The 13,831-nt window shown below is 44.0% G+C and overlaps 1 protein-coding gene across 8 annotated transcripts in view; it reads left to right on the top strand.

The window, feature by feature from the left end:
• Positions 1–13,831, top strand: part of DNM3 (dynamin 3) — a 177,770-nt gene that overhangs the window by 156,428 nt on the left and 7,511 nt on the right. For all 8 annotated transcript variants that reach the window (XM_072041611.1, XM_038183206.2, XM_072041609.1 and 5 more), the window contains 2 exons: positions 1,653–1,879; positions 2,917–3,153. In XM_072041611.1, coding sequence (XP_071897712.1) covers positions 1,653–1,879; positions 2,917–3,153 — 464 coding nt within the window. The remainder of the gene's footprint in view (positions 1–1,652; positions 1,880–2,916; positions 3,154–13,831) is intronic.

The following is a 13,831-nucleotide window of genomic DNA, read 5'->3' as shown; positions in this document are numbered from 1 at the left end:
AGAAGGAAGGAGATTTGGTTCCAGAACTGTCCTTACCGCAGCAGCCTTCCCTTCCAGAAGGGTTCAGGGAGTTTCTTGAGTTTGTGCTAGTGGCAGGCAGGGATCTCTCATGATAATTGTCACAGGATGATTTTTATTTTTTTTTTCAAACAGATACTTGTGGTTTAACAATGCTTTTACAATCAGCTCTGGCCTTAATCTAATTTTAGGACTTCTTTTTTTTGAAGTGATGCCATTAAAATGCTCATTTCATCGAGTAGAATGTGATGCTGTTTAACTCCGATATCTGTTTTTAATGTGGAGTCTTTGGCAATCACGAGGAAAGTAGTGTACTCTGGCTCTTGATCAGTACCATCTACTGGAAAACAGCATGAGACTCATGGAAAATTTTTGCAGGCTTTGCTAAGAGTTTGTGCATCTCCTGTCATACGTGAATGGGAAATGACAGCCAAGCTCGGGCAGTATGGTGTGTTTCCCTGTAAGGTCTGTCCTGGCTTCTTTTCATCATTAAGTGACAAGAAAGGGTCCTGCACCTGTGCAGTTTAACAGCTCTTAATTGACCTCGTGTGAATGCAAGCACTGCCATAGTCTCGTTGTCAGGATTTAGATCAACTAGCACAAACCCCTGTGCAAGTGGAGCTCAGGTTTATGTAATCAGAATCTCGGGAATGTATTATTGTTAGCATCTCCAGCTCAAAAAGAGCTTTATAGAGCAAAAAGCCAGATGAGAAATAGATCAGAACAGCAATGAAAGGTTTGAATGCAAGGATTTAGTAGGTCAGCAGTTGGTCTATTTACCAGCGTCTTATTTAATCAGAGTACCTCTAGCTTTTTATCTCTCGTAATGTGGCCCAGGTTTCCATAACCAGGGCAGGCATAGCAGGAAATCAATATAGTAAATTAGATTACTTGGAGCCTTCTCCCTTCAGTTTGAATGTGTTTGGATGGGATATTTAGAATTTGAGAAAGTTGTTGGAGATGAAAGACACCATCTACAGCAGGGTGAATTGTTGCTAAGAAAATAATTGACAAAGATGCTATAAAGCCTGAAAATTCCCATTCCCAAGGGAATTTTGTACCTGATGGTATGCTAATGGCTGACATTTACCTCTGGGTCAGCCATTTAGTATGGGACCAAAATGCTAGCTGACTTGTGGGAGCCACTGGGAAGACTTGAAATTGAATTGTAAACATAGGTGTCACTTTAGAGACATTGACCAGTGTTAATTCTGACCACGTCTAATCTTTTGAAGACGGAGAAAAAAAAAAAAGGCTATAGTACATGTGGAGGGACTATACAAAACCATCATATTCTCAGATGTGAATAGCAGTCTCAGAATGTGGCTTCATATTTGCATTAAAACCATCTACGTGCAGGCAGCTGCTCTGCCCAGCTGTGTGCGCCAGCCTTTCCTTGGGTTAGAGCTCACCTTCAGGCTGCTGTACCATCAGCCCAACCTGAGTGCAGCATTTTTAGTCCCCGATATGACCTAACAAAAGCTGCAATACCAATAGCATTGATGTAAACAAGGTAGCAGGAGAAACAAATGAAGTTTAGGTAGGGCTCTCTCCTGGTTCTATGGATCTCCCACTGTACTTGTTCAGTACTGTAATTTGCTTTGTTTGTTTGTTTGTTTTGTCTGATGAAATAGGTCAAAGAATTTATCAACGCAGAGCTCCTGGCTCACTTGTATTCTTCTGAGGACCAAAACACTCTAATGGAAGAGTCAGCTGAACAGGCACAGAGGCGAGATGAAATGCTTCGAATGTACCAAGCTCTGAAGGAAGCCCTAGCGATCATTGGCGATATCAGCACTAGCACCGTGTCAACCCCTGCACCACCTCCTGTAGATGATTCATGGCTCCAGCAGGCCCGCAGGTAAGGATCTTCATATCTGCTTTGTAATGAAATTTCGGATGCGCAGACGTTGTTAGCATCAGCAGCTCCCTCTTTACCCATCTCTTTGGGCATTCCTCCAGGTCTTCAATGACATTTGGGAGGGGAATCAGAAAATCTTGCTGTTATCTAGATGTTTTGTGTTGCTTTAAGTATTTTAGGGATGAAGAACATGCGCATATGTTTCTTTTCTTGTATGTTGCCAAGAATTTCTGGAGCAAGATAGACCTTAAATACCCGTGAACTCTTAGTAAAGTCACCCACCTTCTTTCCCAGTATTCTGTATTCTGTTAAAGACTGGCTTGGAGAAAAGGCTCCTTGTAGTTCAGGTTTCAGCGAGCTGCATCCTTCCTAAAACGTCAGGAGCTTTGTGTTCTACCATATTATACTATCAGGAAGCTAAATCCAGAAATCCGAATGCTGAGCCCCAGAACAGATGTGAACCTGTATGTATGCTGTATGGCCCCATTTCTCTGCTGATTTTTTACAAACCTTTTGCCACATATGCATGTTCTATGGATATGTGTGTGAACACCAGACAAGGTATTTGCCTGTTAGAAGACCATCCATGGGATTTACAGCTTGTCTGATGCTTCAGATAGCAGCCATTCCTGTCAGCAAATACTGTTTTGGTTTCTGTAGGAGTATAATGCTTTTTCCTTGTTCCAGCAATCCCACCTATCTTTGCAAATTAACCCTAAGACCTCTTCTTGCAAGCTGTTGTAACACTTCAGCACTTCAGGCTCCATAGCCAATCCATTTAACATAACTTTGTTAGGATTCTGATAATTAAACCCATTAGATTTACCTCTTTGACTGTTTATTTCTGACTGTCTTAAGGCATGCTGTCTATGGGAATGCGATATGTTAGATCTTAGTATATGTGATGCTCTGGCACTGTCAGCAAAAGAAATGCAAAGGAAAAAAGTATATGGTGACATTAAAAAAAAAGTTTTATGTTTTTTTAAAACAAAAAGTGTCACTTCACTGAATGTCTTAAATATCTGATGTTTCACTAGATCTCCTCCTCCAAGTCCCTCAACTCAGAGGAGGCCTACGTTAAATAATCCCCCAACCAGACCTTTATCTGGCCGAGGACCAGCTCCTGCAATCCCATCTCCAGGCCCTCAGTCAGGGGCTCCCCCGGTCCCGTTCCGCCCAGGACCATTGCCCCCATTTCCAAGCGGTGGCGAAGCCCATGGAGGACCTCCCCAGGTTCCCTCTCGGCCAACACGGGCTCCTCCCAGTGTCCCAAGGTAAGATGGCTCAGCTTTCTTGTGGTGGGCATGGTTCTCTTCCTCTAGCATAACAGACAGATTGTGCACAACGTAGCGGAGGCAAGCACGGTTGTTGAGTAAGTCCTGTAACAAAGCAAAATCGTATATTCCCTGCAGAGAGTCAAAGGCGTTCCAAGGAAGCAATTTTTAATACAAATATGACTTGTTGAAAAGATAGGAACTTTTTTCCAGTCAGTTCAAAGAAACTGGCTTATATTACACTGAGAACCCCTGTTCTGGTTGCGTTGTATCCACATGAGGTGTTCACAGAGACAAGAAGTTCTCTAGCCCTCCACCAGAACATGGGCAGTGATACAAAAAAATAACTCACTTTTGCCATTTTGAGTGCTCACCAGAGCATGTAATAGCTCTTCGGGGAGGGAACAAGAGCAAGTCCTTGTAGAATCAGTGGAACAAACTGATAGGAGTAGGATTTTTGTTCTGTAAGCCAAAAAATTTACAGCCAGTTGAAGATGGTCCAGAGCTATCTAACGGTGTAGGTCGTAGGATGTAGGTCACGAGCACAAAATGATTGATTAAGGAACAGCATTTTCACAATCACATTTCTTTTCCTCCTGAGGTCTTTGCATTTGTCAGTACTTTTAGCTTTGCATATTTTATAACTTTGTGTGGCACTAACTAGTTTTTTTAACATAAGTTATATGAATAAAATGTCCTTAATATTTATTTTCATTATGACATAATACACTTAATGATTCATATATACAAAAGGCTCTGATTCCATGGGCTTCGTTAACTTCCTAAATTGTGAGAGGCATGGGCAGATTAGGTGATGCTGGAACAAAGATCTTTCTCCATTTTTTATAAATTAACTCTTAGATTAGAATTAGTCGGTTTGGAGGAAAAAAAAAGCCAATTAAACAGAAACAAAAAGAAAATAGGCACATTTTCAATTTTAGAAATAGCAATGGAAAATAAATCTAATCCACCTTTGTAGAAAAACTCCTAAATGCTTTATTTTAAATAGGTGAGATATGTTGTAGTTGGAACAACTTAAATTTGATGCTATTTCTAACATAATAATTTCTGTATTGTATAAAATGAAGATGCATATCCCAGTTTGAGGGTGAATGCCAGTTCTGAAGCAGCTCTTCAGCTGAACACATGTATATCATCATCATGTTTACAATATAAAGAGTAAACAAATGAGGCGTATCAAATGAATGGAGTTTTCTATATGTATAATTTCCGATGAAAAGGGCATTGCATCAGTGCCCAATCATGAACCAATTTCTTTCATCACAGTGAGTGCCCCATAGCTTGCAGTAGGAAGAAACACAGAATTGCCTTTGGGGATACTAAAAGGAAGAAGTCCAGGTTAGGGTCCCCCACTGGAAGAGCTTGAAGGGCACTGGCACCAGTGCTTCCACTGTGCCACCACTGGACAAACCACGTCCCAGCTACAGAAATACGAGGTCCGGTGTTCGGTCAGTTGTACTACTGGAAAGAACCACAGCTCCCCGGCGCGTCGCACGTTGCCTTGCGAATGAGCATGTCTCCTTTGTCCTGCCTGGCTGTGAGTTTTGCATGAGCGTTGCTTTCCTGAGGTGGCTTGCCAAGAGCATGTCTGATGATAATCTTTTTTGATGCTAAAGTGATAGGTAGGATGGAGACCGGGAAGGAATGGCCTAGCTCACAAAAGACACTTGGGTAAGCAGCCTGTGAACGGCTCAATTCATGCCTGCCACTGGTGGCATGCGAAGCAGTGGCTGATAAAGAAGGTCAGTGCTTTGAAAATGCTGAAGCTGGGTATATAATTCAATGTACAACTGCCTGACATTTTTGTGGAAAAAATATCTGCAATACGCATCTTCTGGACTGGATCCTAGTTGTCTTTTTTTTTTAGAGCTACGAAAGCCTCAGACACAAAAATCTCAGATGCTTAAGAATGCGGGAGGGGTTTGGTGTTTTGCTGAAATTTCAGGTTTCTCCCGCTGACTAAACTCGGAGAGAGGAAATCCCAGGGAAGGGGCTGCAGGGGAAACCACCTGAGGGGGACAGTGTGGCAGGCTCCTGTGCCTATTAAAACTTCTTGGGAGCCCTGGAATTTCTGCTTCGCTTGGTCTGGTTTTAATAACAGCCTTTGCAGGATCATAGGAAATTGACTCAGAAAATGGGTCTGAGATATTAAAAGGAAAAAAAAAAATAGTTTTAAGGAAGAGCTCTTGTGGAAACTTGAGCTTCTCTGTGACTTATTTTTGAACTGAGGCTCCGTGCTCTGAGCGCTGTGCCACCGCTTTCTGCGACGATTCCTTGAAGTGTCAGGATCTGCCCTGTCTAGGGAGTAGTTAAGCTTCCTGAAAAGAAAGTTGTGTTTTTAAAGTTTGTCTAGCTTTCCAGAGGAGCTCTGTTTTGCGGCCCCCGTCACTGTCATGTGAAACTGAAAATCCTGACATGCTTAATAAGTAGAAACTTTGTATTTTCTCATGTTCTCCTAAAAAAGACCATTTCCAGAGGTAAGATTTAGACTATCCTGTTCCAACAAGTGGCTGAACACACATTTTGTTTGGGGAATTTGCCACCTTATAGTGATATAGTGAGATACAGCCCCTGCCTTTAAAATAATCTTTTTTTTTCCCCCCCAGCTTTGGTTGGGGAGTTGTGCAGAAGGAGTCAATCAGAGGAGCTGGGCAGAAACTGCGAGCTCTCTGCCTTTTCTCACTGTTCCTCCCTCACTGTACAGGGAAAGGAAAAGGGTTAGGGGAGCAGGAAATAATTTTCTTCCTTGCTTCGCTCTGATTCTAAAGCTGGTTTGGGTTATGTGCTCTGAATATTTCTGTAAGGAAACAGAAACTATTTGCATGATACATGCCTCTTTTAATTAATCCCACTTGAGGTGGGTGGATCTCTCCCAGCAAAGCCTGTGAGTAAAGGCCCCTGGCTTTGTTAAGGGCTTGATGCCAAAGCATATATGATTTGTGAAATATTCCCTGCTGCCAGAATTTAGATTATTCCCTCTCTCTCTTAAAAGGCTGCAGTAGTATTTTGAAAGAAAATGCAGCTGTGTGCTCTCTTTGGTAAGGCGGCTTGAGGCAGGCACTAAAGCCACCTCCGCTTACCGTGATGTGCGTTTGCCTGCCTGCTTGGGGAGCCTGATCTTGATCAATTTTAGTTCTACTGGGGATGCTTCGATTTACGACTTTTAAATGTCCTGAATGGGAATCTCAGCTTTGCCACAAGAAGAACAATTGAATTGGAAATGTTTGTTTCTCCTGGCAGCAGAGCCCCTGGTGCTAGTGGGGGTAGGAGGGTGCTCCCCTTTCCTGCTCCTGTGGCTTTGTGAGGCCTCCCCAGTGAAATGCTGACCTCTACCATTAAAAAATACATGACCCTGCTCGGTGGGGAGCCCTGGGACCTGGCTACCGAAGGGTCTCAGAGGGCTGCAGCATCCACTCAAGCAGGCAGGAACAGAAGAGCTTTTGAGCTCATGTGTCTTGTGCTCAGGGCTGGTGGCGCACAGTCCCTGGGGCTCAGGATGATCTTTATACGGGAGGCAAGCAGCAGAAAGAGAATTCATGTTGTCGTGCTGTTCACCAGTGGTCCCACGCTCTCTATACCTCTCTTTTGTCTGCCTTCCTACAATTCAGGTCTATCCACAGCTAGTCAGCGCGGGAGGGACGATGGCTACTGTGCAGCTACATTTTGTTATGTCACTGAGGCTAATTACATGACCTATTATGTTTGTTACATAATGATGGCTTGCAACATAAATTAGAATTTCTGCCAGCCCAATGTAAAAAAGTGCTTATACTTGATAGTAATTACAGCTAGAAAATCCCAAAGTCGGATGTATTGCAGAAAGCATCGCTGCCTGGCATTTCCTGGTCTGCAGGCTCTGTAGTCAGCCCTTTGGTTGCCAAATACCAACCATGAAGTAAGTTTTCTGCAATAGGTTTTCTGAATTAAGAGTTCTTTGGAAAGATTTAATGGAATGCATAACCCTGTGTCTTGAACGATGAGGGGATCCCTTGCAAAAATTGCATGAGGTCCTCTGATTAAAGTCTGTCATAAAATATTGGCATATAAGGCCAGAAGGATTTTCCTTCGTTAGTCTGGGAATCTCCCTCGGAGAGTTTGACCTTGCAGTCTTAAAGGCAGGCTTGCTACTTTTTTTTTTTTTTAAGGGAATATAAATAATAATCAAATAGCTATTTCTTCAAACTTTTAGGATCATAGAATCTTATGGTGGAATGAGTAAGTGCCCACCTTAAAGCATCCTCTTGCTGAGTTGGATAATCTTAGTCTGAACACCTGAGGATAGGGGTATAAGTCCATCCAACAGCAGTATCCATCTGCCTGTTCTGAATGGATCTTCTGACTTAAAGTTCTTGTTGAAATGTGCACCCAGTAATAGGCTTCTTTTGCTGCTGGCTGCTTCAAGCAGGAGATTATATTTTCTGTTATCTATTAGAAAGGAGTTCTGCTTTCCCCCCTCCTCCACTGGCTCCTTTATCACTCTTTTGTTTTCCCCTTTTTCTGCACACCCCTTCTTGTCCCTTTCTCAACCATTCTGGTTGCTTCTTCCTTCACCTTCTCCCCTCACTTGGTTTCCTGCCTAGCGCATTTGTCTGCCTTCCCCACATATTCCCTCCTTTCCTTCTCACTGCCTCATGTTGGTTTCTTTCCAACTTATCCCTTCCTAGCACCTTTGTAAACCCGTCTCCTGCTCCTCGTATTTGTCTTTTTAAAGCCTTTTATCCAGTTTTCAAACCATAAAATGCAATATCTGGCAATCTTTCCTAACAGATCCTGGTGTCAGTGGCCGTGACGACCACTAGAAACACCAGCTGCACTCCTTAGGGTAGACAAACCCCTACCATGGGGAAAAAACAGCTGAGGAGCACTTGTCATCTTACCTGGGGTCATCCGGCTGCTTCAGTCCAAATAGAAGCAATGAAAGAAGTAGCATTGTGAATGAGGGTACGTACTGGAGGGACTGGCCAGAAAGCAGGTCACAGCAGCTTTTGCAAATGTGTAAAATACCACAATACAACAATTCTTGTGGTTTCATCATAATCCTGCAATACTGATCTTGCGAGAAATTTGGAACAGATTTGCACAGAACTGATTGTTCAGCTGCCTGTAGTGTAACACCGTAAGAGAGAAACAGCTCCTCTGTCTGCTCCAGGAGCTTCAGTGATCGCTCACCCTTAAAAGGATGGCTTTCTTCTCGACTAGCAAAAGGGTTTTGCTCACTGCCTTCCTTCATATGCCCCTCCTCCAGACGACTGTCCTGAGGATCAGACCAAATGAAGTTCATAGGATGTCAGACATTGCAGCACAGGTACAACATTTTTTGCCACTGCGTCTGTCTCCCACCAGCATCTCCCTTCAGCAGCCAGAGGCAGACCTCTTCTCTTTGCATCTTGGTGGAGAAATTGTTCTGATGGGCTGTGGTTGGCAATACAGTATGACAGTTGAATACATTTTCGTGAAGAGTCGCTTGTTTTGTGTGGGTTTTAGGCTTGATCTATTTGTTGTAACTCAGGTAGTTTTGACTATCTTTAGTATTGTTCCTGAGCTACATGCTTCTGCCTTTTTTAAAACTTATTCAACAAAATTGGTTTTTTAAACGAGGTGAATTGGGAGAGATCTGTTTCCTTTGGGACTGCCCAAGTTACCTCACAATCCGGTAAAGTGGATCAGGCTGAGAAATGGCTCTTCTTAGTGTAGACCAGTCCCGTGTGATGGAGAAGGGTAATTAAAAATTATGCAAGAGAGGGGAAGACAAAGAAAGAAGGAACCTGAAGAGAGCTGTAAGAAGCGATGCTGGGATAAAGATGATATTGTGAGTGCAGTCCCCAAACACAGCTGAGTCCTGCTTTGGGAGTGTCAGCTGGCGAACTGGATGAATGAGTAATTTATTCACTTAGGTGCTTTCAACAAAAGCTTTTTGCTTGTTTGTTTTGTGTTTTTGCTTTCTTAGTCTTTTCTCTCTCGAGATACTATTAGAAAAAGGAAGTGGTTTTTATTTTTAGCATCTCACAACTTGAAAAAGGAAAGTAGAGTCAAACAATAGCAAATGTTGTTTGCCAGGAACACAGACAGGAACCCAAAGATGTGTTTTGTCCCCGGTTATTTATTCAATCTCATAAAAAGGGTAGTTTAACAACAGTTGCTGTGAAGGTTATATAGGATCAGGGCAAGTGTGTTCAACAGGAAATTTTTGGCCTTGTTTGAAAGAGTGGGCTGAATAGCAGTGCGTGTCTAGCCTTCCTTATGCTGGAAGAAAAAAATGTATGACAGTATGTTTAAAGAGAAAGCAATGATGATTCGAACTTCCTGAACCTGCAGGCATTTTGAATGGTTCTCTTTGAAACTCTCCTGTCCCTGCAAGCTGTTCTGTTGGTGAAAAGAAGGGCACTCAATGGCTACATTAACCACGGTGACATGGATGATCTTGTTAGTCGTCATCATGGACAAGAAGAAATGCAAGTCCAGTTGGAGGTAATAGCCAGGATGTTGTTCCCTTTCTTGTCCTAACTTAAGAAGAGAGACACAAAATGAGAGAGGAAGGTTGAAGGAAGGTAGGAAGGTTGAACAGAGTGAGCAGAAATTAATGTGGTCTTTGAAGATGGGATACATGATACAAATTGACACTGCATGTGACAACACAGATCAGTACACAAAACTTGAACTACTGTTGAAAGATCAGATGTTCCTTGTCCCAGTTTTGTGATCCTTCTGTTGTCATCATCTCCCGGGGAAGGAGAAAGGAAGAGCAGGATTCTGAAGGTATCACTCATCACTCCTAACTCTCTCTTCCTCCATGTGGACTTGGATCTTCTGGACCATCCTGACCTTGGGCTTCTGAAGGCTTACGACAGTCCACTAGTGGACTGACTCCACTGGTATTTGCTTAGTTGCTATGTTCCCTGCTGAAGGGCAAAAAGGACACACAGTTTAAGAATAAGTCTTTTTTGGTTGCTCTGTGGAATTATTTTTTTAAATTCAAGCTGTTTTTTCCATGTGACACATTAATTCCCTAAAATGACTAATTCCAAAATGCAACACCTGCTTAAACATGCAGACATATTTGTGTCTGTGACTATATGATAACTTATGATGGTCGTATAGAAAATCCAGCTTGATTTGCAAAGAAATGAATCTAGTGGAGCATCATCTTTGGGAATTGTTTGCCTCTGGAAGGAATTACCCTATTAGGTTAAGTCATGCCCTTTGGAACCACAGGAACACTGTTAGCACTGAGTTAGTGGAGATTTATATTGCTGCAGCATAGTGGTGGCTAGTGGAAGGACAAATTCTTCCCATTTGCTCTTACTTTTTTTTCCTTTTACTGAGAAGATACAGGCATCAGATAAAACTACTTAACCTAACAGCTTTAACTTGCTTATACGAAACACAAAAATTCTTCCACTGACAGTATTGTTCAGCTGGGTCATTTGAAATATTCTGAACTATGCAAGTACCCGGCAGGATGGTCACACCATGCTCTGTGTCTTCGTGGAGCTTGATACGTACGTCTGGAGCTGGAGGGCCACTTTAGCACTAGCATTCACGCCGTACCAGTGTGCTGCTGTGCATCTCAGTGCTCCCATTCCTGCCTTGCTTTCCAACAGCAGTCCTCTGGGCATGCTTACTGGAAACATTTCACGTTTGACAAAACAACAGTTTTCAGTACAGAAACAAATGAGAGAAACTTTCAGTCTCTTGGACCTCGTAGAGGCGAGGGACCATCTCAGACAGGTATTCCCCTACCACTTCTTCCTTTCATCACCACTGAGGGCTGTTTCTCATTTCTCCCCTAATCATCTCCTCCTCCCGATTCTTGTCCATGATTCCTGCCGTACTGCTCTTAATGTTCCCCTTTTTCTGCTTTTCCTATTTTCTCATGACCTGTCACTGGTATCAAGTGCCTTTCCTCCTGATGGTTTTCCCACTCCTGCTCAACATCTTTTCTCCTGAGCTGATATCCTGGAGTCTCCACAGCAGCCACTCCGCATCTGCTGTAGGTCAGGAAGAGTTTTAAGCATGTGTAGACTGTACACAGGCTAATCAGGTCTGCAAACCGTGTCTTGCCTCTGTTCTTCACCCCTCGTGGCTCCAGTAGTTTCATTTCTGGTTTGGATTTTCTGCCAAATGCGGAAGCTGGTGAAGGTCAAGAGGCAACATGCGAAGATGGATAGGTTGAGAGAAGAACTGGGAAAAGCTGTTCCTAAGTTGTGTGGGTATTTCAGAATCTTAGTAAAACAGGGAAAATCATATAAAAATCAAATGAGTTCAAGGACAAGCCTAGGAATCAGGCTACCTAGTCTCTCTAAATAAGCACCCAAGTAAGAATTGATATTTATTCCTCACCTGAAGTAAGCCACTCTTTTATCCTCCTCTCATATGCCTCATGGCCAGAGTTTTAGTGTCACCTACTTGAAAATTTGCCTCCAGTCCGACTTAAAGCCGTTTAGAGATTTTTTTAAGAACTATTTTAAAGATTTAAAAAACTATTTTCCTGTTAGATTCTGCAAAGACGATGAACGTCACGTACCAGGGCACTGCGAGGGGCCTGCGTTATAGGGAAACCAAGCTCACGGAGAAGGGAGAGAATAATGGACTTTTGTTTACAGCCTCAGATCTATAGGAATGTATCATAAAATCCAGTTATGTGCATGCCTTCCGCGAGTGTTCTCTGGTGGTCACAAGCAAACAAGAATGTAAAATGTAAGTGGAAAGGAAAGCCTTTTATTTAGAAGTATGCTCGCCGTGCTCCGAGGAGAGGAGCCATCTTCTTCGAGCGGGGCCTCCCATGGTAATTACAGCCATGCCTTACTGAAAGCATATTTTGTGGACTCTGTGTGGGGAGTGATAGCACTTCTCAAAAGGCAAGCGCTTGAAGAGCTCCCATATGTTTCTGATCGAATTTGAAGTCTAGACTTGCTTTATTTAGTTTCTTTTGCTCCGCGCTCGCCTAGCTCGTGTTTTTAGGAGTTCTTTTAAAACTGGAAAAAATGGGGTGTGCTGCTTACGTTAAAAATAAATGTAAAACTTTTCCTTTTAAAAAAGTGCGGGCATGGGGGCAAGAGTTATCCTCTGCTCAAAACCCCACTGAGCTCTTCAAAGGAGGAGTCTCTGCAGCAACATGAGGGAGTTATTAAATACATACTTAGTCCACAATTTTCATTGGTAAATTCTTTATGTCTGCTTAATGTGCGCTAGTTAGAAGGACTGATTCTTTCTGCAGACTCGTTTACTCAACCCTGGGGACCTATGATCCCCTGCCCCTTTAGCACTAACTTTTACAAACACAGTTTCCTTTTTTTAAAAAAAAAATAAAAAATAAAAAATAAATCAGCAGACTGTTAAAGGGGCCAGGCAGTGGGACTCGCCCCCAAAACTTGAAAACACAACGAAAACGCTTGAGACAATACCAGGACTCGCTGCAGCAGTGCCATTTTTATACGAAGGAGCTTTCTATGAATCCGGAGCAGCCGTTTGCAGGCTGGGAGCAGCTCGGTGCAACTGCTGGAATCGCCCCGATAACGCAGAGAAGACGCTCTCCGTGCTGTCTCTCCGGGTATCATCTTTTGGCCCCAGACTAAACATTTAATTGGGCTTAGTCATATATTTCCTCGCTGCCATGGCAGCTCAGCCCGGACCTGGGGGAGGTTGTTTTGCTGCGGCTGCCCCAGCTGCGCGTCCACAGGCAGGCTGCAGCTCCCTCTGCTGCTCCTCCTGCCTGCCTCCGCTGCACAGCTGCCATTTGGAGGGGCTGGCAGCCTGCATTTATGTAACCTTTGCTCAACTCCATGCTCAGAAAGCGGTCACGCCGAAGTCACGCCAGGTTTCCATGGACCTGTGATTTTCGGAGGTGCCTGCTGCATTATCCCGGGGTGGCAGTTTGGGTGCCAGGTCCCTGCAGAGCTCCATCCTGGCTGGCACATCCAGCCAGCGCTCCGATGTGATCCTTCAGCACTCCTGACCCTGAGGTTCCTGGTAGAGGAGGGGAAGAAAGGGTCTGAATCCTGCTCCCAGTGTAAAATGGTCATGTATTGACTTGTCACCTTGGCAGGGAAATCTAGAGACAGGCAATTTCTGGGCTTATCTTTTCCTTTGCTTTTTGACTTGAGCTTCAGCTCGTGCCTTTGTTACTGTGTGCCGGTGGCAAATGAAGCCAAGGTCTCTTCCTGAGCTGACCCTCTGTGCTGGGCTGTGCCCAGGGACCCAGGAGCATGGCCCATCGTGCTGTGACCCCGACACTGCCCAGGAGACCGTCGGCTGTAGGACTGGAGGTGAATGGTGCTTTTGCAGGTTTCTCAAGCCTCCCCTTTTCCTTTTTATTGGTTACAGAGGGTGCCTCTGACTTGTGGGTGCAGATCCTGCTCCCCCAGCAATAGTGTGTGGGTTTAAGGGGCTGGCATGAAACCCTGAGCAGCAGCACTGCCCTGAGAGCAAGGCAACCCCATTAGGGGCAGAGGAAAGGGACAGGAGCTTAGGGCAGATCTGCCAGTGCCTCACAGACATCCCTGCCCATACCCGGGGGAGGAAAGCACACACCAACATACAGATGCAGAGGGGCCCAGAAACATACACGTATCTCCATCAGGAGGTCTTTGTGGTGCAAACCAAGGGGCTCGTTGCTGTGCAGAGCTGCACGCAGGGCACCACACCACAGACCCTCGCA

The sequence above is a fragment of the Anas platyrhynchos genome, chromosome 8, assembly GCF_047663525.1.
Source record: "Anas platyrhynchos isolate ZD024472 breed Pekin duck chromosome 8, IASCAAS_PekinDuck_T2T, whole genome shotgun sequence".
Taxonomy (NCBI): domain Eukaryota; kingdom Metazoa; phylum Chordata; class Aves; order Anseriformes; family Anatidae; genus Anas; species Anas platyrhynchos.
The sequence above is the reverse complement of the archived record's forward strand: the minus strand, read 5'-3'. Positions and strand labels throughout refer to the sequence as shown.